Source organism: Coregonus lavaretus, assembly GCF_964263955.1.
Source record: "Coregonus lavaretus genome assembly, chromosome: 31".
Taxonomy (NCBI): Eukaryota; Metazoa; Chordata; class Actinopteri; order Salmoniformes; family Salmonidae; genus Coregonus; species Coregonus lavaretus.
The window spans coordinates 20,731,907-20,744,081 of NC_140018.1; the positions used below are offsets into that span (position 1 = coordinate 20,731,907).

Here is a 12,175-nt window from a genome sequence, read left to right on the forward strand (position 1 = left end):
CATTGTCTACGACTAAATAAACTAGTATGTGGCATTGTTGACTCATATGTTCAGAACGAATGATGTGACTCACCTTTGACTCATAACCTGTGAGGAACTTCATGTCTACTGATCTCTTCCGAACCCCCTCTCTGTCTCCCTCTGCTGCTGACTTGATGAGCTGATTAAAACACAATGAACGCCACACACATCGAATAAATCATTTTGATCTGTTATGTTTTGTTGTGGGATAAAGTCTAATATCTTACCTCAATGTAAATGTCAGTGAAGTCCTCACTAAATCCTCTTGTGGCTCCGAAATCCAACAACGCAACCTATGGATGGAACAGTAGTAATGTTTAGTCATTCTAAGCATTCAGCAACATCGTGCTACTGTATAGGATTAGCATGCTCTACAGAAGACACCAAGAAGACGGAAGATCCATTTAAACAGAGACAACCTTTAGGAAGGTCATCAAAATTAGTTACAGGACTAATGATGAAGTTGATAACAAGAGTTAAAAGGCAGACTCACTCTGTGTGTCTGTGGGTCGTAGAAGAAGTTGGACCAGTTGGGGTCAGTCTGCATGTATCTGAACTCAAACAGCTCCCTTAAACAAAGTTTCAGGATATTCTCACAGATCTGACACACACATAGAGACAGAGGCAGAGAGAGAGAAAGATACTTAAAGATCACACATCTTTCAGTCTGCAATTTCACCACCAAGTGGCAGTAATACACTGTAGCAGGTGTTTTGGTGGGTGAGGTGACAGAAATTAGGTTGTTGTAGTGGCGTTTGTTTTACACATCAAATCAAGCTTGGCAAGCAGAAAACACACATCAAAATCCACATTTACACAATGTACAATAAGTAAGTATGTAGTAAGTACCAAAATACACAATGGTGGCCTTTGTTAATGTATTTGTTATTGAACACAGTTGCAGCATATACTGACCTCGTTTTTGAGTTCCTGGGAGAGTTGTTCAGCCTGGTCCAGAGGGAAGCCGGGGACCAGCTCTGTGGTGAGGACGGCGTTGCTGCTCAGCTCGTCTATTACGTCTGGTACGTAGAAGAACGGGTGGTCTTTCAGCAGCTCCCTGTACCAATCACATAATACTCATCAGACGCCTGAACACCACAACACACAGCTCTGAAAACTATAGCTGGACAACTCAGCACTTAAGATTAAATGGGAGTATATGTACATTATTTATGTCATGACAGTTCACAGGATATTTCCATTCTTTTCAAATAGCATTATGTTACTGTATGAACTTAAAATAACGCGGTATGATCTTCTCTTCAAACTCCACAGATTTATCAGTGAGTGACCTCAACAAAAACTAATTGCATCTCCACAATCCCTCAAATAATCCTCCAATGTCTACACTCTAACTCCATGTGCTTGGGGCTGTAGAAATCCCTGTTTAATGGAAGGGGGAACCACATACTGTATGAACATGTATAGAAGGGAGCGTGTCACCGGCCATGGTCAAGGTGAAAAAGCATGTCATCCACAGCTGGTGCGTACCGTGTGTAACAGGAGCCTCCTCTCTGGACATAAACCATATCTCTCACCCTGCCTTCCTGTCAACAGACCCGGGGATGATGGCGCGGGGACGGGGGGGCATGAGGAGATGGCATGGGGAGGGGGTGCTTGTTGTCTTCTTGTATTATGTCCAGATCAGCTATATTTAAATGCTGGCTGCAGGCGAATGGTGCACATTTATATCAAGTCATCAAACCCAACGCTCCCCAGAGGGCTAGAGTGGCTATTCTTAGACCCTACAGGCTACAGTACATTTCCTGATCTGGAGTCATACAATGATATGTTGTGGTGTCCTCCCACCATGATCTAGAAAAGGCACTGTGTTTAAGAGATTTACCTTGGCCCCCTTGGGAGAGATGTATTTACTAAGTGCTCAATAAAAAGCCACAGCTTGAGGCATCACAAATTCCTATTGCTTGGCTACATCCAACTTCATCCAAAAGATAAAGCAATCTTTCCCCCTTTATTTCATTTCTGGAGCTTGCAGTGACGATTAGATGATGAAAGTAGTTATGGGGAGGTGGTCTTTAAGAGGAAGCTCATCAGGTGTTTTGATCACTCACTGGAATTTCTTGGCACATTTGGCCTCTCTTATGTAATCACATTCCAGTGCCAGCTCTCTGCTCATCACCTCAATCAGATGCTCAGGGAAGAGACCTGCACAAGATGTTAACAGAGGGAGAAAGAGCGAGAGAGAGACAGAGAAACAGATTGATTATGGTTGACTGAGGTCTCATGTAGAGAGGGATGTGTGCTTGGATCATTCCCAGAGTACAGACTCAGTGGAGGCCCAGACTGATGGGTATTGGACACCATCATTGATCATCTGCTGGGTGACTCTGCTATCTATGACATTGTGGGCTCTATTTTCGTCTGGCGGTAAGGAGGCACAAGTGTCAAACGCACGTTAGTTTATAATTTCGTCATGTAAAAAGTGGCGCACTGGCATTTTCCACCCCTTACACCAGGTTCTGCAATTTACCTGTCTAACATCAGTTTGCTTGCGCTGAGGTGGGGAAATATTTGAGGTGTGTCCTTAAAAACGTGTGCCAATATAAGTCTGCGCAACTAGGGATATTTAAGAAGGACCGAAAGCTGGTCTTAGCGGTAACACAATATGTTATGGCATTGATTTTTACCAGCGGAGGTGCACATAGTAGTCTTATGTCCATCACCAATGTTTAAAAATACTTCTTATTGTTTTTCGTGAACCTTCTTATTTTATGCATCTTCAACTTTCCTCTGTTGGACCTAACTGTCAAATTGCGGGAAATCCGATCGCTGTCTGTGGTGCTGAATCCGCTTGTAGACTATGTTTGCCCGTTTTTTTGTTTACCTTTCACGGTCATATCAACGGCGATGGTAGGCTATAGCTACATATATTTGGGGGAGCAGTAATGGTGAATGGACATTCCCCCTTTCTCTTTATATTGGATATTTTTCCAGCTCCTGTGAAAAGTTTGGATGTGCGTTAAACCCTCTATAGTCTACATTGTCTTAGGTCTAATATGCCCACGGGGAGCAATTATGGTAACTGTAACAGTATTTAGACAAAGCCTATTTGTTGTTTAATTTTATTAGAATTTGATTCAAATGATTAACTGTCTTTTTAGGTCTTATCAATAGGGAATTTAATCTTGCTTATTGACAACGTTTGGCATGCCCATGGCTCAGACATAATGCATAATACAGTAGGCCCATGTCAGTGCGAATGCTATGTTAACAATATATTCCCATATTTAAGCCATGCATATTTAGCAAATATGGGATAAGGCTAGATTTTTATATTTTGTTTCTGTAGGCTATTTAACAAACTAGGCTATAATGGACTAACATTCGAATTGGAGTCGATGACAACGTAATACATAAAAGACCGTAAGTACACGACTTGAAGCAACCACATATTTAGCCATGGAGTACGTTCTGATTGGCCAGTGAGGGGTCAAGCCTCAACACGCCTTCAACTTGTTTATTCATCAAAACCCAGTCATTTCGCCGCCACCGCCAGCTACTGCTTCCATAATTCTGGTTGTGAAAATAGCAAAAATATTTCTGACACACCCCGAACCTATTGCGCTACCGCCTGCTCTTAGATTTACCATTGCGTTAGGGTTGTTAAAATAGAGTCCTGTATGTGTGTGCGAACAGGATCAGGGCAGGATCAGAGTGTGTGCTTACAGGGAGGGGGGCAGTATATTCTCCACGTTATGTTGTGCTGCATGTGTGATTTACGCTAGGTCATAAATGTGATTACTACGTCATGCTACAAATAAAAACCATAAAATAAAAAATTGAATTCTACAAAACAAATCTGAAATCCGTTCAGGGATAGTCACCTTCAGGCAGTGCGTTGCTCATGGTGAGGAGAGTCATCAGGTTGTTGACGTCACTGTCGATGCTTTTAGCCACTCCGGGGTACTGCATGGGACAAACGGAGCAGGAGAAACAGCATGACAAAACAACCGTGTTTACCAGTTTGACTCTGACACCAAAAACCAGCCCTGACGACAAGCTCTGACGTGAAAACAAAACACTGCCATAATGAGGGAAATGGAGACGGTAATTTAAACTTCTGAAAAGCACTAAGAGCCATGTCTATATACAATTTGGAGATAAATCTCTACAGTTTATGACAACAGAGCTTACTCTAAAGTATTTTAAGATAAACAATATGGAGTTGATACACAACACATTCCCATGTGCTTCAAAAGGTCATGAATAAAAGCTACAGACTTCTTTTATCTCTTCAAGGAAAGACGAGCATTGCCTTAAATGGAGCCATGAGAACAGCAGAAAAACAATCAGATTGTGGAGCTAATGCTTGTGGTCATTGCTGACATTAGTTCTCTCTCATTCAACATCGGTAATTTCTACACTTTGGACTATTACATCACTGTAGCAGATGAGGCCTTTAATGTAAAAACAGAGGATATAAAATACCTATACTGTGATGTAACTGAACTCCTACTCATACCAGAGGTTTGTTCAGGAGGGTGCAACATTACAGAATGTTCAGATATAGAAATATATTGGTCTGTCATCGTGTAGAACACTGCATCCTGCTGAATAACTCCCAGGTCTCCATCTCACCTGGATCTTCATGGCCACCTCCCTGCCATCCTTCATCTTAGCCAGATGGACCTGTCCGATGGAGGCCGCAGCAAACGGCCGCTCCTCAAACGAATCCAGCTTGTCCCTCCAGTTAGGGCCAAGGTCGTTGTTGATGGATTTCTACACAGGGAAAAGGACACATACACACAGATACACTGTTGAGGGAGCTGCCATTAGGTATCACTGCGATGGGCTTATAGCCTTCAACGATGGTACCTTATGTCATGACTTGCCCTCATGGGTTGAGGATCAAACATGCCGGCTAGGCAAAGGTTTGAACACCCCCTTTCCCGGGGCCAGTTTTATGACCGGTCGTAAATACCACTCGCTCTTCCTTGCCATGAAGTATTGGGAGAAAAAAAACCTTTTAACAAAGGAAGTCTTCCTGCCAAGACTCCAACATCCAAAAGTGGATAATGAAACAACATTTGTATAAAATAATGTGGGAAATGGTCGGTAGGGACTTAAAGAACAATCATGTCAAATTCGTTACTAAACTCAGCAAAAAAAGAAATGTCCCTTTTTCTTCAGGACCCGGTCTTTCAAAGATAATTCGTAAAAAAACAAATAACTTCACAGATCTTCATTGTAAAGGGTTTAAACACTGCTTCCCATGCTTGTTCAATGAACCATAAACAATTAATGAACATGCACCTGTGGAACGGTCGTTAAGACACTAACAGCTTACAGATGGTAGGCAATTAAGGTCACAGTTATGAAAACTTAGGACACTAAAGAGGCCTTTCTACTGACTCCAAAAAACACCAAAAGAAAGATGCCCAGGGTCCCTGCTCATCTGCGTAAACGTGCCTTAGGCTTGCTGCAAGGAGGCATGAGGACTGCAGATGTGGCCAGGGCAATAAATTGCAATGTCCGTACTGTGAGACGCCTAAGACAGTGCTACAGGGAGACAGGACGGACAGCTGATCGTCCTCGCAGTGGCAGAACACGTGTAACAACACCTGCACAGGATCAGTACATCCGAACATCACACCTGCGGGACTGGTACAGGATGGCAACAACAACTGCCCGAGTTACACCAGGAACGCACAATCCCTCCATCAGTGCTCAGGCTGTCCGCAATAGGCTGAGAGAGGCTGGACTGAGGGCTTGTAGGCCTGTTGTAAGACATCGCCGGCAACAACTTCGCCTATGGGCACAAACCCACCATCGCTGGACCAGACAGGACTGGCAAAAAGTGCTCTTCACTGACGAGTTGTGGTTTTGTCTCACCAGGGGTGATGTCGGATTTGCGTTTAGCGTCGAAGGAATGAGCGTTACACCGAGGCCTGTACTCTGGAGCGGGATCGATTTGGAGGTGGAGGGTCCGTCATGGTCTGGGGCGGTGTGTCACAGCATCATCGGACTGAGCTTGTTGTCATTGCAGACAATCTCAACGCTGTGCGTTACAGGGATGACATCCTCCTCCCTCATGTGGTACCCTTCTTGCAGGCTCATCCTGACATGACCCTCCAGCATGACAATGCCACCAGCCATACTGCTCATTCTGTGCATGATTTCCTGCAAGACAGGAATGTAAGTGTTCTGCCATGGCCAGCGAAGAGCCCGGATTTCAATCCCATTGAGCACGTCTGGGACCTGTTGGATCGGAGGGTGAGGGCTAGGGCCATTCCCCCCAGAAATGTCAGGGAACTTGCAGGTGCCTTGATGGAAGAGTGGGGTAAAATCTCACAGCAAGAACTGGCAAATCTGGTGCAGTCCATGTGGAGGAGATGCACTGCAGTACTTAATGCAGCTGGTGGCCACACCAGATACTGACTGATATTGACCCCCCCTTTGTTCAGGGACACATTATTCAATTTCTGTTAGTCACATGTCTGTGGAACTTGTTCAGTTTATGTCTCAGTTGTTGAATCTTGTTATGTTCATACAAATATATGAAAATAAACGCAGTTGACAGTGAGAGGATGTTTCTTTTTTTGCTGAGTTTATGTTGTGATGTCATTAAAGACGGTGGAACAACATAACTGTATCTCTGGGGGTGTACACTTCCCAGTTATGAGGTTTACATCTAATTGTTGTATAAAACGAATGTATAATAAGTATAATACTACTTTTGTGAAGATAACAATGTGATTATAGCATTCTAGATGAGATTATTGTTTTCCATATTGATTTGTTCTCAGTCAGTGGCCACGCCCAGATGAGCACAAACATGATGGAACGCCCCTTTTACCCCGAGTGCATAAAAAGCCTTGAAAAACATTTTAACATTAGACCAGGAAGCCCAAGGCTTAAAAGGGTTGACACTCTACAAGACCAGCAGACGTGAAGCTTGAGCTAAACGTTATAAAATGGTTAGACCAGAAAACGTCAGACGTTGAAATTGAGAAATTCTGAAACTCTCAACCTCTACACGAGGTGAAGAAGACAATGCACTAGACCTTATCATCTCAGTCTGCAGCTGGCATGTATAGTCGTCTAGAGAACTTTCACTAAAGACAGGAGTTGGAAAGGACAATCCCTCTCTGACAAGTATCCATTCTAACCACAACTACGACCAGAAACTCTACCAAGGACATTGGGATCTCTGGTGGGCAAACCAGAGTCCTACATCATCAACTCAACTATGGAGGACAGCTACACATAAATACATGTTGCATTTCTAATCCAAATGAGCATTTAGTGGGGTTTTAAGCATTTGTGTAGCGTATTTTCCAAAGTAACCACAATAGTTTGAATCTGTCTCTGCCTTCCACTCAGACCCTCCTTCTACCCAAGCATTCATGCTATTGTTTGTTTTCATTGTATTACATTAGTAATCAATAACCTGTGTGTGTGTTTGTATTGTGTTATTATTTAGTTAGTTAATAAATAATTAAGCCAATTTGTTTATTGCTGATTCATCAATAAGGTTAGGGTTCTTGCAGGTTCAAGGATTATGCGACGTTCAGAATGAGACTGATAAGAGGTAATTATTTGATAAGTGATTTATCGATATATAACATATATATCTTCTAAGAGTTTCATTCGGGAGATGGTAACTCGTTAAACAATTTCTTCCGTGGTGCCCCAAATTCCTGATGAGTTCATTGTTACATTATTAATTTAATCGAGTGACAATTAAACATAGTTAGGTGATTCGATAAATAACAGTCATACATTCAAGTAAGTTACGTCACGACACTTATTAGAAGACTGGGGTTACAACAGATCTGATAGGTATCTTTATTCACTTTCATTGTCGTCATGACGGACTGACTGACTGACTAATTCATGACTCAAAAGAGCAGCTTGGTACTCATTTGTTTTCTAGTACTCCCCTTTATAGCCAGGGGCTAAAGGGCTAGTGACGAGGGTACTTAAGGGCAGGTTATTAAAGGTGAGACATTACCGTCATCTGCTTGATGGGCATGAAGTCTGCACTCTGTCTCACACGCTCAAATATCTTGGCCAGCTGGGGGTTGATGAAGGCATCATCTGAAACACAGAAGAGCGGGAGATGGAGGTGAATGACTGATCAGGCTGATTGACGCACAACAGTCAAAACAAAACATGAGGAGACAAGCTGTCTTGTTCCTGTCTGTCAACCTGTGCATTACACTATGCACCAACACAGGAAAGGAAATTACAGGTCTTAATCAATCTTGTTCAGTTCAAAATGACCAATCAATATAAATAAAATCTAAGCCATTGGAACCTCTGGGAATTTAGATAGAGTTCTTCACAGTTCACAGGTCCTTGCCAGTGTTCACTAAATGTCTCTGGGAGGCCAAGACGTTTGGCACAGCAACCACCTTCACATAACTGAAGCTGGTAATGCCGTAAAAGGTCCCTCAGATTTGTTATAGCAACAGCGATGTCTGTGCATGTTAACCAAAACAAAGCGGTGTGAGCTGCGCTGCAGGGCATTGTGGGTAAGATCTACAACAGTATAAACATTCCGACAACAAGTGGGAAAAAGCACCGGAGGAGAACGGCAGGAAAACACATTAACTCGACCCAAAAAAAACACAGAGGTCAGAGGAAGAGATTCCTGCCCGATCCGGCTGATTGTGAGTGAGGGTGACTTTACTCAGTATTTAGGCTTAGTTCGGCAGAACAAAAATCTATTCTCTGAATCACATCCATCGGCCTGTTTTCTGAACTGAGAATTACCTAAGTGGTGATTTTACCTGTCTTACTTTAAATTACGGATGTTTATCTTGACTTGTCTGAGGAACAGACACATGTATCTGTTATGATTAGACAGCCATTGAGCCAATCATTAAAGAGATTCTGTTACTTTTGTATACTTTTTAGCCAGTCGTTCTGAACGTAGCCAAAAGTGGTCCCCGAAAATTGCATACGCGTCACATATGTGCAGATGTGTACCACGTCATTGTGGTCTCTTCCGCTCTGCTGAGTGTGCATCTTGCTAGCTGTCACTCAAATGGCGAGGGGCTGAAGCTCATTGGCTAGAACTCGAATTGCTAGGGGGCTGGCCCATGTTGGGGAAAATGACGAAGCACAGCGTACAGAAAAACAGTCACTTTCAAACTAGGGATTTCGTGGGTAATTGAGGTAAGAAAGTAATTCTGCTCATAGATTATGCATGTAGGAACTACACATCTAACAGAATAAATATGAAAAGCATATGCATGGCCATGGTAGCAATTTAAAGAGAACCCTTTGGAGTTCATGAGGAAATTATCAGACCAAAGGTGAGGACAAAACAGTTAATCTGACAAGAGTGAATCCAAACATTACACTGTTGATTTCATGTGCATTTCACATTTACTGTACATTTCGCAGCATTTGTCAATAACGAAACCATGCAAATACTCTGGATACATTCAGTAACATAATAAGAATGTATACAAGGGTTTGAGTGAGGGGTCTAACTGGTGTCTCCAAGTTATTGCGTTGTAAGGATAAGTGTAATGTACACAGTGTACGAAACATTAAGAACACCATCCTAACATTGACTTGTATCGCAGAGTCGGACCACAGAGTGAAGGAAAAGCAGCCAACAAGTGCTCAGTGTATGTGGGAACTCCTTCAAGACTGTTGGAAAAGCATTCCAGGTGAAGCTGGTTGAGAGAATGCCAAGAGTGTGCAAAGCTGTCATCAAGGCAAAGGGTGGCTATTTTAAGAATCTCAAATATATATTTTTTTGGTTACTACATGATTCCATATGTGTTATTTCATAGTTTTGATGTCTTCACTGTTATTCTACAATGTAGAAAATAGTAAAAATAAAGAAAAACCCTTGAATGAGTAGGTGTTCTAAAACGTTTGACCGGTAGTGTATGTCCCAGGTTGACGACAATAACTACTGAAATTCTACTACTAAATCTATTACTGAGCTTCTGTATACAGTTAAGACCTACCTGTATGCAACACCTTCCTAGAATACCAAGCCAGTTTGAAAAACAGTTTTGTCTAAAAACAGTAGAGGACACTAGCTTAGTCACCTCTGTTTACATAGGGAAATATCAGTTGTTTTCTAACAAGCAGCGATTATGGAGCTTTGGTATAGACCGGCCACTTCAAAACTCAAAGGTTGCAGTTCTGTCATGGCTGGTGGCTTATTTTGAACCCTGGCTATGCCTTGGCTGTTGCTGTCCCTCAGTAGTACATGTGGTATGTGTCACACAACTGACATGACAATGGCAGGAGAATGCCAGTGCATTGAGTTGCATTAATCTTATGCTGTGCCCTGTGACGCTGAATACCAGCTAGCTGGAGCAGTTGGGAATTAAGGATGGGCATTTGAAATAAAAGTGCTGTGTGTTGTTGTGACCCAACCTGAGGTGAACTAGGTGATGCATGAATAGATGCCAGTAAGGTGGGAGAGGGACAGAAATAACTCCTGTCTCTGTCACATAGTCATCTACAGAGGCTGGAGGAAAGCCTCACAGTATCAGCCCAGTGGAGGTTATGGAGATGACTCATGGCTTCCCTGACACTAGGGGAAAGGGTCATGAAGCCTGCTGTCAGAAGGTGTGCTGTGAAGGTGTGGTGCAGGAATCAAGCGCAGGACGCAGGAACTTAGTCCAATAGACTTTAGTGAACCAAAACTCAAAACGAGTCAAAAGAGCTTGGAATACGAGCGATTACGCACACAGGCGTAAAATCAAACAAAATAACAATAACGCACAAACACGTGCGAGAACCTCTCCAACACAGAGGAGAGAACGAAGCACAGACATACACGACAGCAAGTTCAATCACACACAACACATGACAAACACAACGAGAACTTATAGGACAATAATGAACGCTAAACGATAACAGGTGTACAACATCAAGACAAAACCAAACGAACATCGAAACATACAACGGTGGCAGCTAGTACTCCGGAGACGACGACCGCCGAAGCCTGCCCGAGCAAGGAAGAGAGGCAGCCTCGGCCGAAACCGTGACACCTGCCATGCTGCAGCACAGTAGACATTGCTGAAGTGGGCAGTAAAAAGACGGTATGGCAAAGACACAAACACACACACACAACAAATAACCATAGGGAACAGAGCAGCATAGAGGGGTGACTGGGGTCGAAAAGAGAGACAATGTTTTGAGAACAGAGAAGGTGCTACTGGAGGTGTGTATTACAATAAGGATCCCAAAGTAAGCCAGTTCTCACCTTGAATGCTGAGCATCTGTCCCAGTTTGAGTGCAGCGCCACGGACCTTACACAGTGTCCTGACGATCCGCTCTGCGTTAGCCTCTGATAGGAACGGACTGGAGTCCAGAACAGTCTTGTCAGCTGAGGGGAGAAATAACAGTCAGCTCTATGCTATACTCTGAGGTTGGCATGGAAAATGTGATTTTCCTGGCGAGAGGTGAACTAATGTTGAATCTCATGGCTTTAGTGGATAGGTAGTACAGGTATGGCTTAAGGGAGATAACTCTTTAATAAATGATATGTAACTGCAACTCGAAGTTGGGATCATTTGAGGTAAAGGTGGCCAGCTGTTAAGTCAAAGCATTGATATGATAATTCCTGACCACGCTATTGACACTCTCAACACATGGTATAGAACACCAGCTCTCTTCCTCACATCCTGTCTAGAGCACCCCATTCCCATAAAAAAAAACTAAAACGTGTTTACTAGAAGACCGCTGAGGCCTGACGTGTGAATGTCTTTGCTGGCTATACTGTAGTGTGTTCAGTCCATGTGGGGTGTGTACGTCAGTGTGTATGTGCTCTATATTCCTGGGTCTGTTGGTGAAGCGTAGTCTCTGATTAACTCATTAGGCTCCACGTGTGGCGTCTACACTGGGGATCACCTTACTCCTCCCTCCCTCCTCCCTGGATGAAGTTACACCAGGGCACAGCCTGGACACAAATCAGCTTAAAGCCTACCCACATTCTAGACATTTAACAAAACATTTCTTTTCAAAACTAGGCATTTTCATAAACCAGTGAGCTAAACAATCAGACTAGGAATCTCTTCTCTCTCTAAGTCAGTGCTGCCCAATTCCGATCCTGGAGGGCCGAAAGTCTTCGTTTTTTTGTTTCTACCTGGTAGTTAACTGCACACACCTGGTGTCCCAGGTCTGAATTAGTCTCTGATTTGGAGGAAGTGTT

The 12,175-nt window shown here is 43.1% G+C and overlaps 1 protein-coding gene across 1 annotated transcript in view; it reads right to left on the reverse strand.

Annotated features, from left to right (window-relative positions):
* LOC311106995 (atypical kinase COQ8A, mitochondrial-like) overlaps positions 1-12,175 on the reverse strand; it is a 43,564-nt gene that overhangs the window by 1,779 nt on the left and 29,610 nt on the right. Inside the window, exons 6-14 of the mRNA XM_084149423.1 lie at positions 11,228-11,350; positions 7,997-8,082; positions 4,621-4,761; positions 3,867-3,948; positions 2,094-2,187; positions 937-1,078; positions 515-622; positions 249-314; positions 74-160 (exon numbers count right to left, since the gene is read on the reverse strand). Of these exons, the coding sequence (XP_084005549.1) occupies positions 74-160; positions 249-314; positions 515-622; positions 937-1,078; positions 2,094-2,187; positions 3,867-3,948; positions 4,621-4,761; positions 7,997-8,082; positions 11,228-11,350 (929 nt within the window). The remainder of the gene's footprint in view (positions 1-73; positions 161-248; positions 315-514; positions 623-936; positions 1,079-2,093; positions 2,188-3,866; positions 3,949-4,620; positions 4,762-7,996; positions 8,083-11,227; positions 11,351-12,175) is intronic.